The sequence below is a fragment of the Ochotona princeps genome, chromosome 29 (assembly GCF_030435755.1).
Source record: "Ochotona princeps isolate mOchPri1 chromosome 29, mOchPri1.hap1, whole genome shotgun sequence".
In the NCBI taxonomy this organism is placed as follows: Eukaryota; Metazoa; Chordata; class Mammalia; order Lagomorpha; family Ochotonidae; genus Ochotona; species Ochotona princeps.
In genome coordinates this window covers 12,784,187-12,806,793 of record NC_080860.1, presented here as the reverse complement: position 1 = coordinate 12,806,793, position 22,607 = coordinate 12,784,187, and the positions used below count along the sequence as shown (strand labels likewise).

The 22,607-nt window shown below is 43.1% G+C and overlaps 1 protein-coding gene across 1 annotated transcript; it reads left to right on the top strand.

Moving 5' to 3' along the window:
• The first annotated feature begins 1,312 nt into the window (after window positions 1-1,312).
• On the top strand, window positions 1,313-22,271 carry LOC101525851 (piwi-like protein 3). Its single transcript, XM_058656873.1, has 13 exons — window positions 1,313-1,402; window positions 5,106-5,232; window positions 5,433-5,550; window positions 6,928-7,042; window positions 8,444-8,622; window positions 12,576-12,642; window positions 14,918-15,118; window positions 15,261-15,364; window positions 17,478-17,548; window positions 17,958-18,108; window positions 19,241-19,363; window positions 21,831-21,978; window positions 22,114-22,271. The coding sequence occupies exons 1-13, from the start codon at window positions 1,355-1,357 to the stop codon at window positions 22,228-22,230; spliced, it is 1,569 nt and encodes a 522-aa protein (XP_058512856.1). The 5' UTR covers window positions 1,313-1,354; the 3' UTR covers window positions 22,231-22,271.
• Window positions 22,272-22,607: the final 336 nt, after the last annotated feature.

Genomic DNA, 22,607 nt, shown 5'->3' with positions numbered 1-22,607 from the left:
CACCTGCGCTCTTCCTCATGCAGACTCAAATTTAACTCAAGAATGAACTCAAACTCAATAGCTCCAAGTGTGAAAGCTTAAAGTGTAATTCTTAGCAAGGGGTCAGGAGGCAGGAGGTAGTGATAAGTCTTCAGGTGAAACCTGCATAAATAGGAAACAAAAAGCATAAGCAATAACAAAAAACAGCCAACCGGACTTCTCCAAATTAAACATTTGTCAAAATACTTTTTTCAAAAGAAAACTGACCAAAGGTTGAATTGCAACTTTTTTCTAATAAGTTGCATCTATAACACATGACACATGTATAGGGCAACAATTGAGACAACAGGATTTACTTTTAAATTTAATGGCTGCATAAAAACGTGTGTATGGGTTTCCATGTGATGTTTTGCTATGGGTATTGTGTAATACCCACTCAAGCGGAACATGTCTCCTCAAGCATAAAACCTTTTAAAGGTGAAAACATTCAACGTTTGTTAGTTGTTGTTTTAAGACAGTCCAGTTCTTCAAATTGGAGACATTTCAAGATAGTTTTCCTAAGGAAATGTGCTAATGATGAATACACAAACTTTTCAAGTAAATGATGACCCCAGTGAGATACCACCATATACCCACTAGGACAGCTAAAGCAAAGACTTGTTAACAGGTTTGGGATGTGGCCAAATCAAAACCAATCTACATGCATTACTGGTGGAAATGACATTTGCTTACTCCCCTCCAACCCCCAAAAAGGTACGACCAAGGGATACACTCCAGTCTGAGCTATACACCCAAGAGAGATGAAGAGATTTGTCCACCAAAAGTAGAACGTAAATATTTCACCAGAAGTATAAACAATGGTAATGCTATCAGTTGGCAAATTATCCATACAATGAAATATTATGACTCGGGAATTCACAGGCATTAAGCACCAACATTTGCTGTTAAATGGAGGAACTTAAAATATTATGCTAAATGGAAGGAGTCAGTTGGGAAAGATCCCATACTGTGCAGCTTAATTTCTATGAAGTTTATCAGTAGGTAAATATATAGACAGAATTGGTTACTAGACAATTAGGGTAGAAATAGAGGGATTACTTAGGGTAATATTTCTTCCTTGTGTGATGAACAGGCTCTAAAACTGATACACAACTTTGTGGCCATACTGAAACCGCTTGGTTTATACAAGTAGGTAAGTTACATAGTCCTTGAATTATATCATTAAAAAAACGTTTCTTTGTAGGCTTTTCAACAGATTTCATGCAATGACTGCAGTTTGGCATAACTCTATGTGTTACTATTATTCCACAGATTTAACAACAGGACCTACAGAATAAATGAAATTAGTTGGGACGAAAATCCCAGACATAAGTTTATGAAATCAGATGGCAGTTTCATCAGCTTTGCTGAGCACTGCAAAGAGGTATGAAATTTTATTTTTCAAAATACAGAACTTAAAAGCTTTTTTCATGCTATTTATATGGATAATTCTGAAGATGAATTTGCTCAAATATGTGTGTATATATGCCTGTTCTATATAGAAATAAAATACATAATAATGAGTACAAGTAAAGTCAAATTCCCAAAGGGAGAATATTTCTATTCTCCATGTCTTTAAATGCCTTTTATGTAGGGCAGTCTTACAGAACTAATAAGTCCTGTTTCATCAGTCTTAGAAGTGACTGTATTGGTTTCAAATATGTAAATGAAGGGCTAGGTAGAAATTAAAATCTGGTAAAGACTTATATTACTAAATGATTCCTGCTTGTGGCTACTAGAAACAAAAGTGGATGGCTATTGCATCTTCATGTGAGAATTTGACACCTAGTTACTAGGAAGTTCTAAGGGTCTACAAAACCTGGCTGACCTCCAAGGGGATGTTTCAACTGCAATTTGACCCTGATCTGTATGCCATACTTTATCGCTTCTCGGTTTTTTTGGCTAAGATCAAGTGCACGCCATACCTTGTGCTTGTCCCTCATCTGTGCACCATACTTTCTGCTTGTTCATCAAGCTGTAAAGCACTTGGGAAGTGCCTGTTAAGTTAGCCTGGGCATCCATAGGCAGGACAGTTGAGTTCCTGATCTCCAGGAACTTAGAGACGAAGAAGGTGAGCACGCAGGTCGTTCAGACTGTGGAAGTATTAAGGCAGGTATCTGGTGGCCAATCAGATCAGATGATCATGAAGGCATGTGAATGTCAGAATGGAATGAGCTGTGCACACATCAGGGAGAGGAGAACTGCAGGCATTGTGCAGGAACACCCTTTTTAGGATGAGCCTGCTATATTCATATATTAGATAGCTGTGTCCCTTAAGTAAAGTGAGAATGCAGTGGAGATTACATGAACAGGCCGGGGTTGTACCATTATTGAACAGTGATGCAGGAGCCACCTTCTGAAAAGTTTTGTAGGCAAGGACAAAAATGTGGGATGATACTTCCCTTGAAGGGTCTCATGTAGACAAAGTATTGTTTGTCTGGACTACCTTAGTGAAAAGAGTGTGGGCTGTGTGGTGATGGACGTAAAGGCAGAAAAGATGGGAGTGGAGGCTGTTGAAGGAGTTCAAATCAATGCTAATGGTACAGCCTGCATTCAGTTTGGAGAAGTGAATGGAAATGGTCAAGCCTCAGCAATGGTGTGGTTCTGGTGCAAAATGATATGGCGTCATTTACTGCAAAGAGGGAATCATTTTAACTTGTGGCAAAGACTAACGCTGTTAGCAGCCTTAGCCACATTTGGTGGTTGGTTTCAGGCATGGACCAGGCAGATAGGTTTACCAGGATTAGAGACTTGCCAACATCATTTGATAAAGGCATAAAATAGTAAGGAGTTAATAACATGCATGAAGAAGTGATTACAACTAGCCAGGAAATACAAGCTTGGGGTGTAACATAAGGCCTCCCCACTGCTCCTGCCTCCTAAATTTCCTGACTGTTGTACCTGGCTGATATCTGTGTGTCCTATAATTATTGTCTCCAGGGTCACTGAATCGGTAGACATTCTGGATATTCCAGCCATACCCAGACCACACACATAAACACAACACAGATGCTAATCTGTAACCCCAGACCCCCATGAAGTCAATGCTATTCTGTTACATACCTTGTTTTTATCTCCTGCGTCCCAATCTGTAACTACAGGTTTAATTTTATTTGAAGTTTATTTATGTCATTCTTTTTTTTTTTTCCTTAGAAGCACACACATGGTCAAAGAGTAGGACTTCTACAAAACATATTGGCGCATTTGTACTGTTTGTTTTTCCTTTTTTTTTCTTTTGAGAGTCCTTTGTTTTTATTGGGAAGGCAGATTTACAGAGAAGAAAGACAAAGATCTTCCATCCACTGGTTCACTCCCCAGATGGCTGCAAAGGCTGAAGTCAAGCTGATCTGAAACCTGAAGCTGGGAGTGGCTTCTGGGTCTCCCACATGGGTATGGGGCCCCAAGGACTCTGCTGCTTTCCCAGGCCATAAGCAGGGAGCTGCATCGAAAGCAAAAGAGCAGGGACTAGAACCAATGCCCAAATGGGATGCCAGCACTGCAAGGTGGAGGATTCACCTGTTGAGCCACTGCACCAGCCCTTGTAACTACATGTTGGGGTGTTTATTTGATTGCTGTTCTCCCCAGTAGATAATGCTGTCCTGTCCCTCTATCAACTCATTGTTTGTTTGTTTGTTTGTTTTGGTCACATCTCTCATGCTTCACCTTGTGCCTGGTACAAAGTAGCAGCTCCTGTATAGGTTGTAGTCATTGATTTGTGCATGTCAGCAGCCCAGAGTACTGCAGTTGGGGACTACATTGGGAATAAGAGCTTGATGTACTGAGGCAAACTACTTTCCTGGTGTGTGTTGACTGGTAGGAGTCTTGGTGGAAAAAATTAAATACTTCATCACTCAGATATTTCAGACTATTTTCAGAACTGGCCCACTGGGGATTCAAATTAATGCGACATGTCATTGGTTACCTTTTATTATCATGAGACCCAGAAAAGTAATTGAATTCATGCCATGTCTGGTTAGAGAAGCTTGAACCTGGCCCTCAAAAGATCTATTGACCAAATAAGCCACAACAGAACTGATTCTTATTTAGATGTTCGTGTTATCAGGGACCTTATAGGGTATTACCCAAAAGCTGTAACAAATGAGGGATACCACGTACAAAGTTCCTGTACGTTGTACAGGAAGAACAGCACATCCAAAGACTTTGCCAGATTGGGTAAGAGGAGAGGTGGCAAGTCCTGGCTGTTCCAGCTCCCTGCTGATATGCCTGGGAAAGCAGAAGATGACCCCAGTACTTGAGGTCTCTGCCATCTACATAGGAGACCTAGACAAGAATCCTAGGTTCCTAGCTTCCCTGTGAATCAGCCCTGCCTGTTGTAATCATTTGAGGAGTAAGCCAGTAGATGGAAGGTGAATCTCTCTCTTCCTCATCTCACTTCCTTCCTGCCCCAACTCTTTCAAATAAATAAAACAGTAAATTTTTTTCCAGATGATTCAAGAAGTTTTAAGATTGACTTATTATTTTTTTTTTTTACAAAGCCAGATGTACAGAAGAGGAGAGACAGAGCAAGATCTTCTGTCTGATGATTCACTCCCCAGGTGGTCACAATGACTGGAGCCAGGAACCTCTTCCCGGTCTCCCACATGGGTGCAGGGTCCCAAGCCTTTGGGCCATCTTTGACTGCTTTCCCAGGCCACAGGCAGGAAACTGGATGGGAAACAGGGCTGCCGGGATTAGAACAAGCACCCGTATGGGATCCCGGTGCACTCAAGGTGAGGATTTTAGCCACTAGGCTACCACGCCAGGCCCGACTCAAGAATTTTAAAGGCATGACTGGTAAAAACTACTTGGCCTCTCCCTCGAATATACACAGTTTTCTTAGAAGTAGCACAAAGGCTCCAATGTAATGTTTTGTGGGAGTCCTACTCTCACATAATTCTGATGTTCTAGAGATGATATGATCTCTCAGAATTAAGACACGATGCTTTCGTGCACTTGGGGGAATGTCATCACCAGCATGCCTCAAAGCCTCATCTGATTGAGAACAAGTGCTTTCGTCCCTGTTCTCATATGAAGTTCCTGTGGTTTTGCTGATAGTCCCGCTCATCTTTCTTGCTTCCGTTGAGCAGCGTTATAAACAAGCTATCACGGACTTCGAACAGCCAATGCTGGTGAGCTTTGGAAAATGGAAAAAGGGGAAAGAGAAAACACAATGTGAACGTATAAAGCTCATCCCTCAGCTGTGCACCCTCACAGGTACTGCTCACCTCCACAGTCCCTAGAGAAGAAAGGCTCTCTCAGAAAGCAGATGTAGTAGCGTTGTAGAACAAGGTTCACGGAGAACCTAGCATCGCAATCCCCAGCTAAAGACCACAGCTGAGTCTTCTCTAATATGGGTTGATCCTTGCTTTTGTTGCAGCTGTATCATTTGAATATCATTTGAATTTTTTTTTAAGGTATAGCCGAACGGGTGCGCAGAAACCACCTTGTGATGCAGAACCTCTCCGCATACACACGTTTGAGTCCACAGACTAGGTGGAATAAAGTAAGAAACTTCATTTCTGATCTAAGCAGGTGAGTGCTGAATTTTCTCAGTCTCTCTGCATGTGTGTAATTTGGCACCAAAGCGGAGACCCACATGTGTCCCATAGCACCTCAGATTCTTCTCCCCAGCCATTTTTTTTTTTTACTTTTTCATTCAGAGAACTTTCTAAGCGCATTCCTGGCACGACAGAACTTCCTACATCACCCACCAAGTGTGAGATCAAGCCCCACCTCCCCAGCCTCCTACTTGCCCCAGCTCCCACAGGGAAGAGCCCGGAGAGTCTTCCTTTGAACATGACAATGGGAGGCTTGGTAGTTTAGATGAGCCTTGGGGTGCCCAGATCCTAGATCAGAATACCTCGATTCCATTTCCAATTCCAGCTTCCTGCTAATGTCAACCCTAGGAAGCAGCATCAGGTGGCTGAACCACTTGGATCCCTGTCACCCAATGGGAGGTCTGGATTGAGTTTTTGTCTCCTAGCTATGACCTGGCCCAGCCCCAGGTTTGACAGCCATTTGGGATGTGAATCAGTAGATGGGAGATCAGTCTGTGTTTCCATCTATCTCTACCTTTCCAAAAAGAAAAATAGTAATAAAATGGTATTTTTGGAGGAGTGTGTCTAATATTTTGGTCACTGTTGATGTTTTGAGGCCAAGGCGGGGTTGGGGGAAGAATGAGACAAAAAGACTCTGGAGCCCAGTGCAAGTAGCCTAACAGTTAAATTCCTCACCTTGCACATACCATGATCAATATGGGTGTCAGTTCGTGTCCCAGTGACCCTGCTTACCATCGGGATCCCTGCTTGTGTCCTGGGGCCAGTCAAGGATGGCCCAAAGCTTAAAAGGACTGAGATGGTAGGGGGGGCAGTGATGTAGCATTGCAAACTAAGCCTCTACCTGCAGCTCCAACATTCTTCTGGGCACAAGTTCAAGTCTGGCTGTTCCATTTCTGATCCAGCTCCCTGCTAACAAGCCTGAGAAGGTGACAGAGGAAAGGCCCAAGTCTTTGTGCCCCTGAATCCACGTGGGAGATCCAGAGGATGCTGCTGGCTCCTGGCCTTAGACTGTCCTAGCTCTAGCTGTTGTAGCCCTTTGGCGAATGAGCCAACAGATTGAATCACACTCTTTTGCTCACTCTCTTCTTCCCCTCTCTCTCTGCCTTTCACATAAAAATATGTAAGTCTTTACAGAAAGACTCTGACTTGCCTGTATACATGTGAGAGCCAAAACAAGATGATTTCGGAGATGCAGTGGGGGTCTCTACAGCATCCCAACATGGACTGAGGACAACACAGTCCTCTACTTGGGTTTAGAGGAAATGCGAGTTCCCTGTGCTGGGCAAATGAATAACTAGTATTTGCTTATTTTCTTTGTTTTTGCACATGTTGGAAATATTTTCACTTGCAGATATCGGTGTGTGCAAGAGGAGTTTAAAACGTGGGATATGGAATTTGATTACAATTTATTGAAAGTCCCGGCAAGAATTCTGGAGGATACCAAAATCTTCCGAGGCAAAGCATGGGTAAGATGAGTTTCAACATTTTCATTTCTTAGTGTGGTCAAAAAGAAATAACATGAAAAGCAGCCTGTGTTCATGATGGCAACACTCTTAGCCAGCTTTTGGCTTTTTCCATATAAGAGGAGATGCAGACATCCCATAAGAATGCATGTAAATGTTTAGCTAATGTTTAGTTAATGTTATTTAGTTAATATAGTGGACAAGTGCTCATGGCCTCCAGGGTCAATTTGAAAGCTCTTTCAAAGAGATCTCTCAGAATAAGAATTATCCGGAGGAACCAAGGTTGAAAGAAAAAAATAAGAGAAAGTAAAATTCAGGATACATTTAAGCAAGGAACAAGTCCTGAATCGTGTAGTCTCCAGAACCACTGGAGGCAATGTTGCAACAGGAGGAGCAGTGAACGTCTATAAGATGTAGAAGGAAGATGAAAAATGTTATATGGGTGAAAAGGCCCTAGCTGGAGGTCTATCAGCATTTCTTATTGATAATTTCTAGTTTCATTTTTTGTTTACGTATTTAACTGAAAGGTAGTTCGCTGCTTCAGTCTCCAAATGACCGCAATAACCATGGCTGGGCCAGGTTGAAATCGGAAGCCTGGGACTCTACCGTGGTCTCCCATGAAGGTAGCAAGGGCCTAAGCCTTTGAGCTATCTGTGCTTTCTCTGGCACATTAGCAGGGTGCTGGACTAGAAGTGGAACAGCCAGGCCTCAAACTAGAGCTTCCATACCCACTGTGTCATAGCACCAGTCCCCATGCTAGGTTTTAAGAACCTGAATGTCTAGAGCCATCCCAGTCTCATGAGAGGCAGAGAAGCAGATGGCTAGAGCTCCTAAACACTCATTCCCTTTCCGGATGTCTATGGCAGCTGGAGTTGGGCCAGGCCTGGATGTAGGAACTCCACCCAAGACTTCTGTGGGTGGCAGGAAACCAAACTCGTGGAGCATTACCTCTGCCTTTTATGGTACATGGTTAGCAGAAACATGAACTCTGGAGTACAAAAGGACTCGGACTCGAGCATCCAGTATGGGATATGGGCTGGCATCTTAACTGCTAGGTCAAGGGCCCACCACTGAGCTAAAAACAAAAACAATTCCACTCTCGCATTAAAAATAAAGACACAGGACAGAATTGGAGGGCAGTGTCATGGCCCAGCAGGCTAATCCTTCACCCTGCAGCACTAGCATCCCATATGGGAGCTGGTTTGTGTCCTGGCTGTTCCACTTCTGATCAGCTCTCTGCTTAATTTTTTTTTTAATAAAAAGATATGATTCAGCCGTTGGCTTAAAATTTTAAGACGGTCATACCTAAAATAGGAAATGGCACAAAATTACAGTGAAAAGGACCTTGAATAACAGTGACCTTTTTAAGGTATAAACTTTTAACTATGTCCAATTCTTTTCCAGTGTGAAGCTAAAAGAAAACATGCAGAATGGTCGAAAAGCGTAACATTACTTAGTGCGAAAAAAATGAAGAAATGGGCAATAGTGTATGCTGCAAGCTGTGAATCTCTAGCCAATTATTTATCTGCTAGACTAATTAATGTTGCATCTCAAATGGGTATGACAGTAGAAATACCACAAATGTAAGTATAGTAAAATGGACTTAAACTTGATCCAAAAATTCACTTGTCTTTTGAGGAGAGTTTATTTTACTCAGAAAAGTTTTGGGCTCAAAATAGTAGTAGTAAGAAGGCGTACAAATATTTCCCATGTACTCCCTGATCGGCATTCTCCACCAGATAAACTCATTACAACGGATGAACCTGCATTGAAAAAAAAAAAAACACGTGACCTTCCGTAATTGATGCCAAGACCCTTTCTTGGTATGGTCCATCCTTGAGGTTTGGTTCCATGTATGTGGCATGTCATCTGTCATGATGGTATCCCACAGAGGCTTCAATGTCCTAAAAAAAAATCTGTGCTGTTTTATCATTCCTTCCCATCAACCCACAGCTTTGAATTTTCCAGAACTTCGTGTTCTTGGACTTGAACAGCATGTACAGTTTTCAGAGTGGCACTCTTCACTTAGTAGGATGCATTTCAGATTGTTCTGACTTTTCATGGCTTGGGAACTCACTTCTATGAATCCCTAAAAAAATACATATATAGTCTCTCTGGATATTTTTACAGTTTATCCAATCGCTTCCTGGAGAATCTCTTGGCTGCTTCAAGTTTGGGTGATAATGAACAAAGCTAATGCAAGGTTTTTATGATGCAGACTTTTTATGTAGACACAGGTTTTTCACTTTTGTGTGAATTCCAAGGAGTATGATTGCTGCATCACATGATTAAATGTATGTAAATGTTTATAAACAAACTGTCATAATGGCCGTATGGTTTTGCATCCCCATCTGTCCTCAATGGGCATTTCTATGGTTCTGTATCCATGCCAGCATTCACTGTCACCTATGTTCTGGATTTTGGTTATTCTAATAGAGATGTTTTATTGTGCATTTCCCTAAAATACGGCATAGAGCATGTTCCCTTGTGCTTTTAAAAAATAACTATTTCTTAAGTTTATTTTAATTGAAAATGCTTCTGTCTGCCTCTCTGTCCTCTGGCTCAGTCTCCAGATGTCCACAATGGCCAGGGCTGGGCCAAGCCCAAACCAGGAGCATGGAATTCTGTCTGGGCCTCCCAGATGAGTGGCAGGGACCCAAGTACTTGAGCCATCATGTGATGCCTGCCAGGAATGCATTAACAGAAAATTGGATAAGAAGCAGAGTGGTTAGAATTCAAATTGGGCAATACAGTGGAGCAAAGATAGCCTTTGGAATTAACATTCGCAAAAAAAAAAAAAGTGTACTGTTATTGAATCTGTAGGTTAAGTTGGAAAGAACTTGAATCTTGTAGGTATTGTGAGAAACCTCTTCATTTTTTTAGTTCTTTGATTTCTTCCCTACGTGTTTTCTTAGGCTTTTGCTTACACTGAAGTGTTAGATTTATACCGAAATACATCATTTGGGAGGGAAGTACTGATATAAATGAGTAATTGCAGTTCTCTACTTGTTCATTGCTGGTATAGAGAAGCAGTAAATTTTCATGCTAATCTTGAAACTTATAACCTTGCTACAATCACTTTATTGTAGTTTTTTTTTTTTTACTTTAGATTTTCCACAGTCATGTCACCTGTAAGCAAAAAGCTTTGTCATTCCTAATCTGCATAGCCTTTCTTTCATTTTCTTTCATAATAGCATTAATAAGGACTGTTGGTACAATAACAACTGATGACGGGAATACCCTGGTGTTACGTTGTTAGTGGGAAAGTTTTAAGTTTTTCACCATCAAGTTTGAGCTGTAGATTTTTAGGTTCTGTGTCTCAAGGAGGTTTTTCTCTACTCCTAGTTACCTGAGAATATTTTTTCATCATAAGTAAGGGTCAAATTTTTTAAGATTGATTTTTTTTTTTAAATTGGAAAGTCAGATATACAAGGAGGAAGAGAGACAGAGAGGAAGATCTTCCGTTTGTTAATTCACTCCCCAAGTGATCACAACAGCCAGTGCTGTGCTGATCCAAAGCCATTAGCCCAAAGCCTTTTCCAGGTCTCTCACGCTGGTGCAGGGTCCCTAGGCTTAGGGCTGTCCTCAACTGCTTTCCCAGGCCACAAGCAGGGAGCTGGATGGGAAGCGGGGTCACTGGGATTAGAACTGATGCCCATACGGAATCCCGATGCATGCAAGGCAAGGACTTTAGCCACTGGGCTACCATGCAGGGCTCTAAAGGACAGATTTTTGTAGAATGGCTCTTACGCCAATTGATATGATTTTTTAGTCTGATTGTAATGCATTATACATACAAAGACTAGCTTAGTCACATACTTTCGTACCAAACGGCTGAACTTCAGCCACTCATAGCGTATTGTTCAAATGACATAAACTGAGATGTAACCCATCAAAGCTGTTTCTGCCCCTCACTTTTATTTTCCATCCATCAGGGTTGCCTGGTTTACATCCCCAAATCCTCTGAATCTCTTCTGTTTGTCCTTCCTTCCTTATTTTTATTAGAAAGTCAGATTTACAGAGGAGAGACAAAGATCTTCTATCCGCTGGTTTACTCTCCACATGACCAGAGTGGCTGGAGCTGGGCCGATCCGAAACCTGGAACTTCTTCCAGGTTTAGCACACGGGTCCAGGGTCCCAAGGCTTTGGCCTGTCCTCTACTGTTTTCCCAGGGCACAGGTAGGGAGCTGGAAGGAAAGTGGAGCAGCCAAAATACAAACTGGCACCCATAAGGCATGCAGGTGAGGACTTTAGCCACTAGGCTACCCTGCTGGGCCCCATTTGTTTCTGAGAGCTATTCTGTGCACCATGAAAATCTGTTAAAATTGTTTCAAGTTTTCCTTCTGAAAAGCTATAGGAGCCCTTTTAACTGATTAATCAAAGTTCTGCTCAGTTTCTGGTCGGGTAACTCTAATTTCCTTGCCAGGTCTGATGTTTGTGTAATCTCTGCAGATTCTGGTGGCATTTGTTTCTTTGCCTTTGTGGTGCCTTCATGGTTTTTTGCTTGATGGCTGTATAAGATTAAGCAGACTCTTCAGCACGTGATAACAGGTGTGGCTCTGTCAGTGGGTCTCTTCTCCTGCCTTAGGTGGGAAACGAGGGCTTGAGTGGAACACAGTTGGGTGTTTCTCTTCTGCCAACTGGAAGGCTAGAGCTGACTGTGATGGTTGTCACTGTTTCCTAAGGAGGGTGGAGCTCGCTTCTAGCCCGGTCTCCGGCTACCACCCAGAAGGGACAGTGGAATTCTGGCGCACCCCTCAGGTAACGGGGTCACTGCTGGCACCAGTGGCGGACACAAACCAATATTCCCCACCATATAAGGGCCGAAGTGACCCCCCACTTCAGCTTCCATGGTAAAGGGGGTTTAAAACTCCCTTGCACGTCTCTTCCTGGCTCTTCTTAGCTCTCTCCTTCACGTCCATCTTTCCACTACACAGGGAAGAGAAGCCCTTGACCAAAGTTCCCTGGTTGCTTCTCAGTTTGACTTTTTACTTGTTTTCAGGACGGAGTGGTTGACATCCATGCTCTGTGTAAATGAACCAAAAGGATGCTTTGTCTTGAAAACAAAACCCTTAGGGTTATAGTAGCATTGTGGTATAGTGGGTTAAGCCATTATCTGTGATACAAGCATCCCATCAGAGTACTGGTTCGAGTCCCAGCTGCTCTGCTTCTGATCCAGCTCCATGCTAATGTGCGTGGGAAGGTGGTGGATGATGACCCAAGTGCTTAGGCCCTGCCACGCACATGGGAGACCCAGGATGAGTTCTGGGTCCTGGCTTCAGCCTGACCCAGCCTTGACCATTATATCAATTTCATGAATCAGTAGAGAGAAAATTCTTTCTCCTTCCCTTCCCCCATCTTTCACCTTCCCCCTCCACATCCCTCTACAACTATGCCTTTCGAATAAATATTTTTAAAAACCTGAGATCATTCCTTTGAGAAATTGCCATGTATTCTCATACCTGAATGAAATATAAGTGCCTATTGTGTTTCACTGTTCATGACCTGTTGAACACAAATGATGCCTGTTTTCCAGGGAAAACCTAAATGAAAGGGACACCTATCAGAGCAAGGTAAAATCACTTGGCAAGACGGCACAAATAGTAAGTGTCTACATGTGTGTACAGTCTGCAGTGATTATTCTAAAACCTTATTTATTTGCAGTTTAGAATTCAGAATGTTGCCTCTGGTTTCTAAACCACCCAATGGATGCAAATGTAACTCCACGATGCAGCTGTTCCTTAATATGTCCATTTTCTTAGGCTTAAGAACTTGAAAGTATAACAATGTTAAGAAAACATCCTACAAATAATTTGGGTTACAGTATCCAACATCTTCACTATTTTGATTCCAAGTTCTAAGTTGCTAAGTTTTTGCTCTTCGCCTTCTAGTTGATATTTTTCTCAACCATCTTTTGTCTGACATCTTATACCAAGGTGTGATTATATTGTATTTTTTTTTCCCTCTTCCTTGAGTACTTTCTCCTAATCAATCTTCCCTTCTTATTCCCTCAGGATGATCTGGTGGGGCAAGGGGAGAGGGGGGAGGAGGGATCTTTGTTTCTTAATCACAAAACCCAGCCATTGTCTTTATTGTTGCATTTCATAAAGCTGAGACCTACCCCTTCTGTTTCCACTGAGGGATCCTTGCTGCTCTGAAGAGCACCTCGTGTAAGCCACACTCCTCCGATGCTTTTACAGTATAAAACTGGTTCCTATGACATGATTGGAAGTCAGTACGTTGTGGAATGGCTTTATTTAAATAACTCGGGTATGGAACAACTCAGAGTTTAAGATTCGTGGCGAGAACGCTAGACATCTCGCAACGTTTCTCAAGGACATGTTCTATTCTCATTAACTCTGGGTGCCGTGGTGGACACTAGATCACTTGAAATATTTCCTTCTACTGAACTGTACTTATCCCCTGACCAACATTTTTTTCTGCTCTCCCTTCCCTCTTCCCACTCCAAATTCTGACAGATACCATCTGTTCTCTACCTCTATAGATCAACTTTCACAGGTCACACTTGTGGATGATATTCATGTGGTATTTGCCTTTCTATGTCTTTCTTATTTAACATGTGTCCTTTGGGTTTATCCATGTTAGGAATGATAGGATCTCATCTCTTGAGATACATACACATAGTCTAGGGAGTCTTTTTCTCTGTCTTAAGGTTCGTCTTCAGGTACATGCATAGCCCATTCTTGTCTCGTTTAGTATTACATTATCTTACATGAAACACATCGTATCGGTGAATGATTTGGGATGTTCCCAGTTCTGCTCTTACAGTGCCATTATTGTACATAGTCTCTTGCACATCGATCTTTTGGGTACCTGTGTATGTGTGCCTGTTGGGGCTATCCCTATAAGTAGCAAGTGCAATCTCATTAAATACTGTGCTAATCAGCTTTCCAGAAACCACTGTCCCCTTGTTTATCTTCACCAGTAGTCTCAGGATTCCAGCAGCCAACTTTCTCCATGCTCTGTGGGGTCCATCTGATGTGCTTTGTTAGTGTTAGGCGATCAAGATTTAAGGTGAGCATCCTGACCTTGTGGTAGAATCTGATTCTTTTTCTGTGACTCTTCCTGGATGGTGCTGTCAGACGGCTGGGTCGTTTCCCAGACACACTTGCTGGGATAGGCAGGTGCTTTGGGGAAACAACACAGCTTCAATGGCTGCAAGTATCTATCTGGGTTCCACTTCTCTCTATCATAACCTTGCAATACTTGATTGCCTTGTTGGACTCGGTGAGTCTCAAACACACATATGCCTCTGTGCTTTCTTGCAGGGACATTTTGTGCTAGAAGTTAACATATTTGTTATCCACAGGACCATGTTTGTTTACCATGCTAAGGGAACCCAAGGATTAGAAGATAAAGATGGTAGTTAGAAGATTTGTAAAGGCATTTTAAAAAGCTTAACCTGCTTACCTACACACATTATCTCATGCCTTCCCAAGTGCGTTAGCAGGAAGCTGCCCCAGAACCAGAGCAGCCAGGACTGAAACAGGCTGGATGCTGGTGTCACAAGTGATACCTCAACATGCAGTACCAAATGCTGGCCTCCCAGTGCATTTTTAAAACCCATCCATGTTCACTTTATGATAAATTTCTAACAACTGAATCCTGAAGACAAAGGACTGTTTAAGTTCTGACTATTGATGCAGATGGATATCTTGTCTATCTTCTAGCTCCTCGTGACACCCCTCACAGCTAGTTACATGCAATGTGGTTCGGGTCCCTGTTTGGTCTTAAGACTCAAATGTTTGTGAATGAGAGAACCTAATTTGTGAATACTGTCTCTCCTCCCTTCTGAAAATAGCTTGCATCTCTACAGTGCTATTCTCTTGAAGCATTGTGTGTTTGCTTGTTTTCAAGGTGCTTTGCCTCCTTCCCAATGAGGAGAAAGCTAGATATGATAGCATTAAAAAATTACTGTGTGAGGAAATACCAATTTTAAGCCAATGTGTGGTGGCACGGACCGTGGATAAAGCTCAGACTACACCACCTATTATTTCAAAGATTGTACAGCAGATGAACTGCAAGCTGGGAGGAGCTCTTTGGAAGGTCGATATAGACGTATGTAGAACTGGGTTACCTTCTCTTTCGTTTGCGTGTTGTGAACCTTCATGCTATTTTCATGTATTTTTTAGCTTAATGGTTTAGTTTTGTTCCTGTGCTGTTTTAACTCAGTGGACTACCTTTTTTTTTCTAAATGAAGCTAAAGAAAACAATGTTCATTGGAATCGATTGTTTCCATGATGTTGCACATAAAGATCAATCAGTTGCAGGGTTTGTGGCAAGCAGCAATGAAGAATTAACACAGTAAGTTTTGGCAAACACTGGTTACTATATAGTTGTCTTGAAAGGAGTAGTGGGTCTAACTCACACTTGTTGTTAAGAGGTTTGTGAGTTCAATGGATGTGTTGCTTTTCAGGCAAAGTTATGCTCCTAAAAGATAGATAACTCTGTCATCTTCTTTGCTGCCTAACCTACCACCAGTGTGTTGCCTTGCAAAAAACACCTATTTCTGTATAGTTCTTTGTGTTGGACCATCAGGCCCTGTATATGGCTTATGACTTTGGAAGATGGCAACCAAGGCATCAGCCAAGCCATGTTCCCATCTGGATACTTCAGGTCCTCTTTAAGCTCATATCATTGGATCATAGACCATTCATTTGCTTGTGAGATTAGCAGAGGTTCCTGGTTGCTTGCTACTATTGGCTACAGGCCAGTCTTGGGTCCTGGGGCCATCTGCATTCAAGTCAACTGAGCCACAGTAGTAGGGATGATGTCTTGATAAGGTCACAAAGTGCAGGGATGAGAACAGGTAGAATTCTACCTACCAGAGACTGAAAAGTCTCTTCATGGGACTTGTTAATGCACAGAATTACTTACAATATCAGTGAGTGAAAAGAAATGGATCACTAGAAATGTCATCAGAGGCCTGTACGCACAGGATCAACACCATCATGTCTGCAGGAGACAAGTTTCTGTGTCTTGACTGCTCCATTTCTCCAGGTGTTTTAGCTGTAGTAAAGTTCTTGCAGCAAATTCCCACGGCCAAGTCCTTTTACCACAAGCTGAAAATACCAGATGCAGCAAGGTGTTAGGAGGTCCTTTATTCCATCAGGGTAAGAACAGGAGCAGGGGTAGAGGGGGAGAGCACGCAGGGAAGTGTCTCCTGCCATGGAGGCAGGATGGGGGGCTACTAGGACAGGGGAAGGGGCAAGACGGAGGAGGAGGACAAGGTAGAGCCAGGTAAAAATGGGAAGAGGGGGCACATGTGGAGGCTCATTTATACAACCCAGGTGAGCCTGCAAAGTGTTGGGGGGAGGGCATGGGGAATTGGTTGGGAGGGGCTGTAGGCAGACCCCAGGGACTGCTGACTGAGATTATCACAGGTGATTGGTAGGTGGGTGGGGATTAGGGGGAGGAACTTCGAGAATGGTGGGTGAGGTTCTCAGGTAAGATGACATGAGGTTACATTTCATTGGACAACCAGAACGGTGCATATTTTGCAAACTATGGGAAGCAGAAGCAGTGCCAGGTCTAAAACGGGATGTTCGAATCACTCCACACACCAGAAGCCCTTATTTCTTTTCCTCAGAGTGGAAGCCACAGCACACCTTGAAATGAGTTTGAACATTCTTGATAGTTCCTTGTACATCATGGTCTGTGTGGTCATCCCCACATTTAATGGACACCGGTGGCCCTCAAGAGTGTAATTCCAGAATATTCATTAAGGAAGACACATCTTTATTTCTACAAGTGGCAGCATATTCTCATTGAAATAATACTTGAATTAATATGGGCACATTGTTTTGCTCTGTTCTTTCTTTGTACTTGGAAAATACTGTTGTGAGTATAGAGATAAATCAAGCCTTCATTCATTGAACATATATTTTCGAACTCTCATTAGGTCCAAATGCTGGGAGCAGAGCACAACAAATACATAATGTCAGGTGGTCAGATAGGATTCCTCTGAAGTAAAAGGAGATATAGTAAGAGGATAGAATCTTGTGGCATTTGATATGCTGAAGTTGGCGCAAAAGCTCATTGTTCAGAGCCAACTGCTTGCTCGGATGTCTGTGGATGATGAGTCTTTGTTGGAGATCATGATCCTGAACTGGACTTTTGTTTGCATTTCCCCTTAGGTAACTAACTCTCCATGATGAAAACATGAATAGCTAACAGTGATGTGATCTCACACTTCCTTCTGGTCTTACTATTTGAGTGCACTCAAAGTTTTAGAAACTAAGTCATCGGAAATAACACCAAGATTCTGATCTTTGTAGGGATGTAAAAGAATTGATTCCTGATGGAATCTTCAGATGCTGATGGGATTTGGGGTGGGCTTGAGGGGAGGGGGGATTCAAAATCCAAATGACATTTTCAGAACCTGGTTGAGACTGATGATGGATGTTTCTGCAAACAGGTGGTACTCTCATACTATCGAACAGTCTACAGCACAGGAGGTTGTGTTTGCGCTGGAAGGCTGCTTGCAAGGTCAGTCTTTGGTGGAGGTGGGTGGCTGTCCTGGACTCCATACCAGTGATTCTCTGCCAGGGGAGATGCTGTTCCCAGTAGTCACTGAGTAATGACAGAAAGACATGATCCAAATTGGGGTGGAGATGTTTCTGGCATTTGGTGTTTGTAGAAGCCGGGGATGCTGCTCAGTTCTCCAGCAGGCATGAAATCACCACCAAGAATTACCTAGTTCAAAAATGGATAGTGCCACTGTGGCCAAATTTTGGACTGGACTTCAGATACAAGCAACAAAAAAATCAGTCCTGAAAATTGTAATGTTGAAAAAAGTGATCCTGGAGCCTGCCCTCCCCACCCCCCCAAAAAAAATAGCAGAGACCAGTTTCATTCAAGGAAACATTTCATGTACATGCTTCCGGTTTCCTTCCAGAGGCTATTGAACAGTGGAAGAAAAACGTCTCATCAGAACCCAAGAACATCATTGTGTATCGGGATGGAGTGGGAGACGGCCAGCTTAAAAATTTGCAGACCACAGAAATACTAAAGCTGGAGAACTACTTAGATGCGAAATTCCCTTTCAAGTAAGTATATTGAGTTGTAAAGGAAGGAGTTCTGGAAACTCTGCAATGCTGGTTTTCTTTTCCCCTAGAATATTCCTGTTCTAGTGTTGGTATTTCTTTGCAAATGGCATATTTTGATGAAAGGGAAGAGGTTTCGTAGTGTTTCATCCGAGCAAGCCAATACAGAGGCGCTCACACATGCTAGCAAGATTGGAAAGTCTCTTTTTGCTGGTGGTCAAGAGCAGGCTTGTACACCAAAAGATCTCACTCCTCCCTCTACCTCCCCAAGTGTAGAACAGCAGGGTTTATAAAGGTAAAAACCACAAACCAGGAGAGGCACCACGGAGGATTAATACAGAACTAGAGGTGGGGGCGGATACTGAGCTAATGCAGAACTATCTTAGGGAAGAAAATAATCACTATCCTATAGGCTTTTGTTACTGAGCCACTCATTCTGCATCCCCCCCACCCCCATTCATGCTTAAACAGTCTCACCAGGATTTCTGGGTTTGTGCTTCCCCGCCCCCTCCACAAGCAGGAGGTAGTTTCCGTGGTAACCATTTCACAAGTTGGGGTGGGGTACCTCATTTAAGTTACAGCCCAGCTCCATCAATAGGGAGTGCCTAATGTCATGCTTGTTGACTTCAATAGAAAGGAAGGATAGGTGGAAAGAACTCCATCCCTACCCATTGTGTTAAAGTCACAAGCAGTGACTGGAATGTGGCAGTAGCCCAATACTTCTATCTCTTCTTCCCATTTCCTTGCAAGTCCTGATGTGGGTGAGAGTGTTGGTCTCAGGAGGCTCACAGCAATGCATAAACACAGCTGATCAGTGGGGTGTGCATGCATGTCCCTAATATACCCTGGAGTTCTGTAAACTTGGGAGTTGGGAATCCTTCCCACCTGCTCTCAGCCCCATCTCTTTGATAGCCTGTGAGGAGGGTCAGTGGGAACAATTCTGAGGCTGTCAGGAGGGAATGAGTCCTCACCTTGGGTGGTGTGGGTTGGTGTGACCAGATATACCTCTTTGTCCTTGGAGCTAAGATGTTGGAGCTGGGATTGGGACCCTAGTGTGAGATGCTGTCCCGTCTTGACGGCTGCTGACATGAGACTGAATCAATATAATGACACTTTTCCCATTTTTTTTTTAAAGAATTGGTCTCACTTTCATCGTGGTGAAGAAACGAATAAACACCCGATTTTTTGCCCAGTCCAGAGAATATGTGAATCCGACTCCTGGCACAGTTATCGATACAGAGTTGACCAGGCTGCAATGGTAGGCATTTTGACCTCTGGATTGAAAATGCTGATTCACTTCCTGGCAATAATATCACCTTAAGCTTCTGATTCTTCATGGCTAATTTGGATTCTTTTTGTCTTTTACTATGAGCTAGGGCTACTTCACTTGAATGTCAAGGTTGTGATTGGTCTTTCGTTTCATAACTTAACGTTTACATCTGTGGCCAAATTAACATTAATCTTATCATTGCCCTAAAACTCCCATCTTGATACAAATACGAAAGATAGAAAAATTGTTTGCATTGACATTTGGAATCATCACAGATCAAATGATATTATTGATTATTGCCCCCAGAATGTTTATTTTTGCAATAGCCTTGGGATATTTTTTAAATGTGTTGGTGCCTTTAAAGAAACAATGAAGCAGCAGGGACCAGTTTCTCCTGACACTTGTCCTATATGAACCTGGATGAGTGCTGTGTTACAGAAGTCAAAGTTTGTGGTGCATAAGTTACAAAAGTCCAGCTTAGTTAGCTGTCCTCATCAGCCCTCTTATCCACACACGCCATGTAGAATTGCCGAACAGTGAATTGGGAATTGAGTTTCCACTGTGAGAGGCAGCAGGCAGAGTAATCAAAGGATGAGACCTGCCGGACATTCAGATACTGAGTGTTATAATAAACCTTCTGTTCTCAAGCAACTAAGTTGGACCAGGAGATTCAGAAATGTAATCAAATCCATAAAAACATCAAAAAGGCAAAGTACTGAACTAAAAAGCCTTCAAGTGACTAGATTGGATGAAGAGATTCAGAAATGTAATCAAGCAGAAATCAAAGAGGTAATCAAGAGGAAAACAACAACAAAACAAACAACCACAGCCGAGTGTTGGACTAAAAGACTGACTTGTATTTGCCTAACCGTCAATGTCAAGCAGGTGGGAGCATTTGCATCAGGGATCGAGGCACCCAATAAAAAAATGTGCTTAAAAGGTTCCCATAATTCAGTGTAGGTGTTTTAAAGATACCTAAAGTGTGAAAGAAGTTGAGGGACATTGTGAGACAAGGCAAGGTTTGCTGCATGTCAAAGACATTCTCTGTAAGGTGTGATGGGGGAGCAGTGTTCCCAGGGACAGAATCTGAGGCTTGGGATATAGAGCAAGATGGATGTCTTGGAGAGGCTTACAGTATGACTACAGAATGGCAGGCTTGAGATGGAAGACTGGTATGAACTATCATGGGAATCGCACTCCAAGGAGGCAGCCAGAGGGCCATGACAGAAAGGAAAGTTGTTTGCTGCCTAGCAGAAGGGATGGCGATGCCATACCCGGAGCTCATGCACACTTCCATGCTGTTTACACAAGGCTGTGCCTTTGCCCAAAATGCTCCTACTTCAAGATTATATCTTGGGAAGAAAGAAGGTTGCAGCGATGGATGAGTGGGAGGTGGGTATTAACAAAGAGTGCAAAAGCAATGAGTAAAATAGAAGGTATGTAGAAACCAGGGGTCTTGGAATAACAGTGTTTGCATAGGAGACAGCTTCCCAAACTGAAGTTGTTAAAGGCTGTTTTGCAAGGTGATTGTATAAGGAAGAGTCTGTGAGGGGGCATTCATCCTGATGGGTGGGGTTGAAATGGAGGGCAGACTTGTTGATTCATTCAGCCACTAGCTGGGCGGGACCACAGGAAATCACAGATGAAAACAGTCTGGTGGATCTGCCCTGGATTGGCTCAACTCCAGCTGTTGGCAGCCATTTGGGGAATGAACCAGCAGATGGAAGATCTTCCTCTATAACTGTGCCTTTCCAATATTTTTCCAATTTTTTTATTGGAAAAGCAGAGTTAGAGTGGAGAGAAAGTAAGGCAGAGATACAGATCTTTTTTGCTGGTTCAGCCCCCAAATGACTGATCTAAGGCCAGGAATTTCTTCCAGGACCCCTCCTCCCCAACCCACCCCTCTCAACCCACCACGAGTGCATGGTCTCAAGCCATTCTCTGATTTTCACAAGCCATAAGCAGGGAGCAGGATTGGAAGTTGAACAGTCAGGACACAAACTAGTGCCCATATGGAATGTCAGCGCTGCAGGTGGAGGCTTAGCCTACTACACCATGGCTCTGGCCCAGCACAAATATTTACCAGCCAGCTGCATCACCTACAGAGTTTGTGGGCTGCCTAGTGATAGTCTGAAAAAAAAAAAAAAAAAAAAAAAGGAGGCCTGCATTTGTGAACCTACCTATGGCCCCAGGCAATGTGAGTGTGCCAAGTTAATGTTTCGTTCCGAGTGCCGGAGCACTGAGTGGAAGCCCAAGTCCCATGAGAGTTACTGCTCGAGCCCGTGATCTCGCTGCTCTTTCACTGGTTGGGCTTCTAAATGTAAAGGACATTGGCCGTGGGGTGAGGTATGGTAGGGTTAGTCAAGCATACTATATACTCTTGCTCCAGACCCCAGGTTTGCTATGCTCTTTGTCTTTTGCAAGAAGCTAACGGCCATGTTTTCTGTCATTCCAGGTATGACTTTTACATTGTGAGTCAGTCAGTGAGGGAAGGCACCGTCACCCCCACCCACTATAATGTCATCCATGACACAGTTCGCTTGCAACCAGACGTAGTGCAGCGGTTAACATACCAGCTGTGCCACATGTATTACAATGTGACTGTAAGTGCTTGTTTGTGTTGGATTTTGCTTTTCCTTGAAGTTTGAAAAGCAACAGATCAGTTTTGAATAGTCTGTGCAAAGCTCTGGGAAAAGCAGACAGCTAAAACAATCTTTGCTTTTCCTTTTCCTACAAAGGACATGATTCGCGTTCCTGCTCCTTGCCACTATGCCCACAAACTGGCTTACCTTGTGGGTAGGAGCCTTAAGAAGGAGCCAAGTAAGAAACTGTCCGAGTGTCTGTACTACCTTTGACCTCCAGGACTTTAAAGACGACTCCGTGTGGCTTTGGAAACCCCAACTGGCACATGGGGGTAGGGAGATGAGAGCTGGCAATGGGGATGCCTCACAGCTTACGTTTCAAATATGCTACAAAGATGCGATGGTCAGAGCTGCCCGAACACTTCCTAAGTGGGAATTGACATGGTTGGGCATTGGGGCCACATGGAAAGCACACCTGTGAGCCAGTGCAACCTGCTTGGATGAAGCTGTTACTTTTGTTTCAAAAGTTGTTTTTGAGGACAGGAGAGGAAGACATAAAATCAGTAAAATTAGGTAGGGGCTTATTGTGTTGGTATTTTTTTTCCTTGGGAGTTTCCTATACTTCCACCCTGCTGATATGTGGATTGCGT

What these genes read in the sequence shown, in the direction of transcription:
- LOC101525851 (XM_058656873.1), top strand. Translation starts at nt 1,355, where the DNA reads ATGAAATCAGATGGCAGTTTCATCAGCTTTGCTGAGCACTGCAAAGAG. An exon ending in GAGTTGACCAGGCTGCAATG is followed by an intron (nt 19,364 to 21,830) that starts GTAGGCATTTTG and finishes CTGTCATTCCAG; the next exon opens with GTATGACTTTTACATTGTGA. An exon ending in ACATGTATTACAATGTGACT is followed by an intron (nt 21,979 to 22,113) that starts GTAAGTGCTTGT and finishes TTTCCTACAAAG; the next exon opens with GACATGATTCGCGTTCCTGC.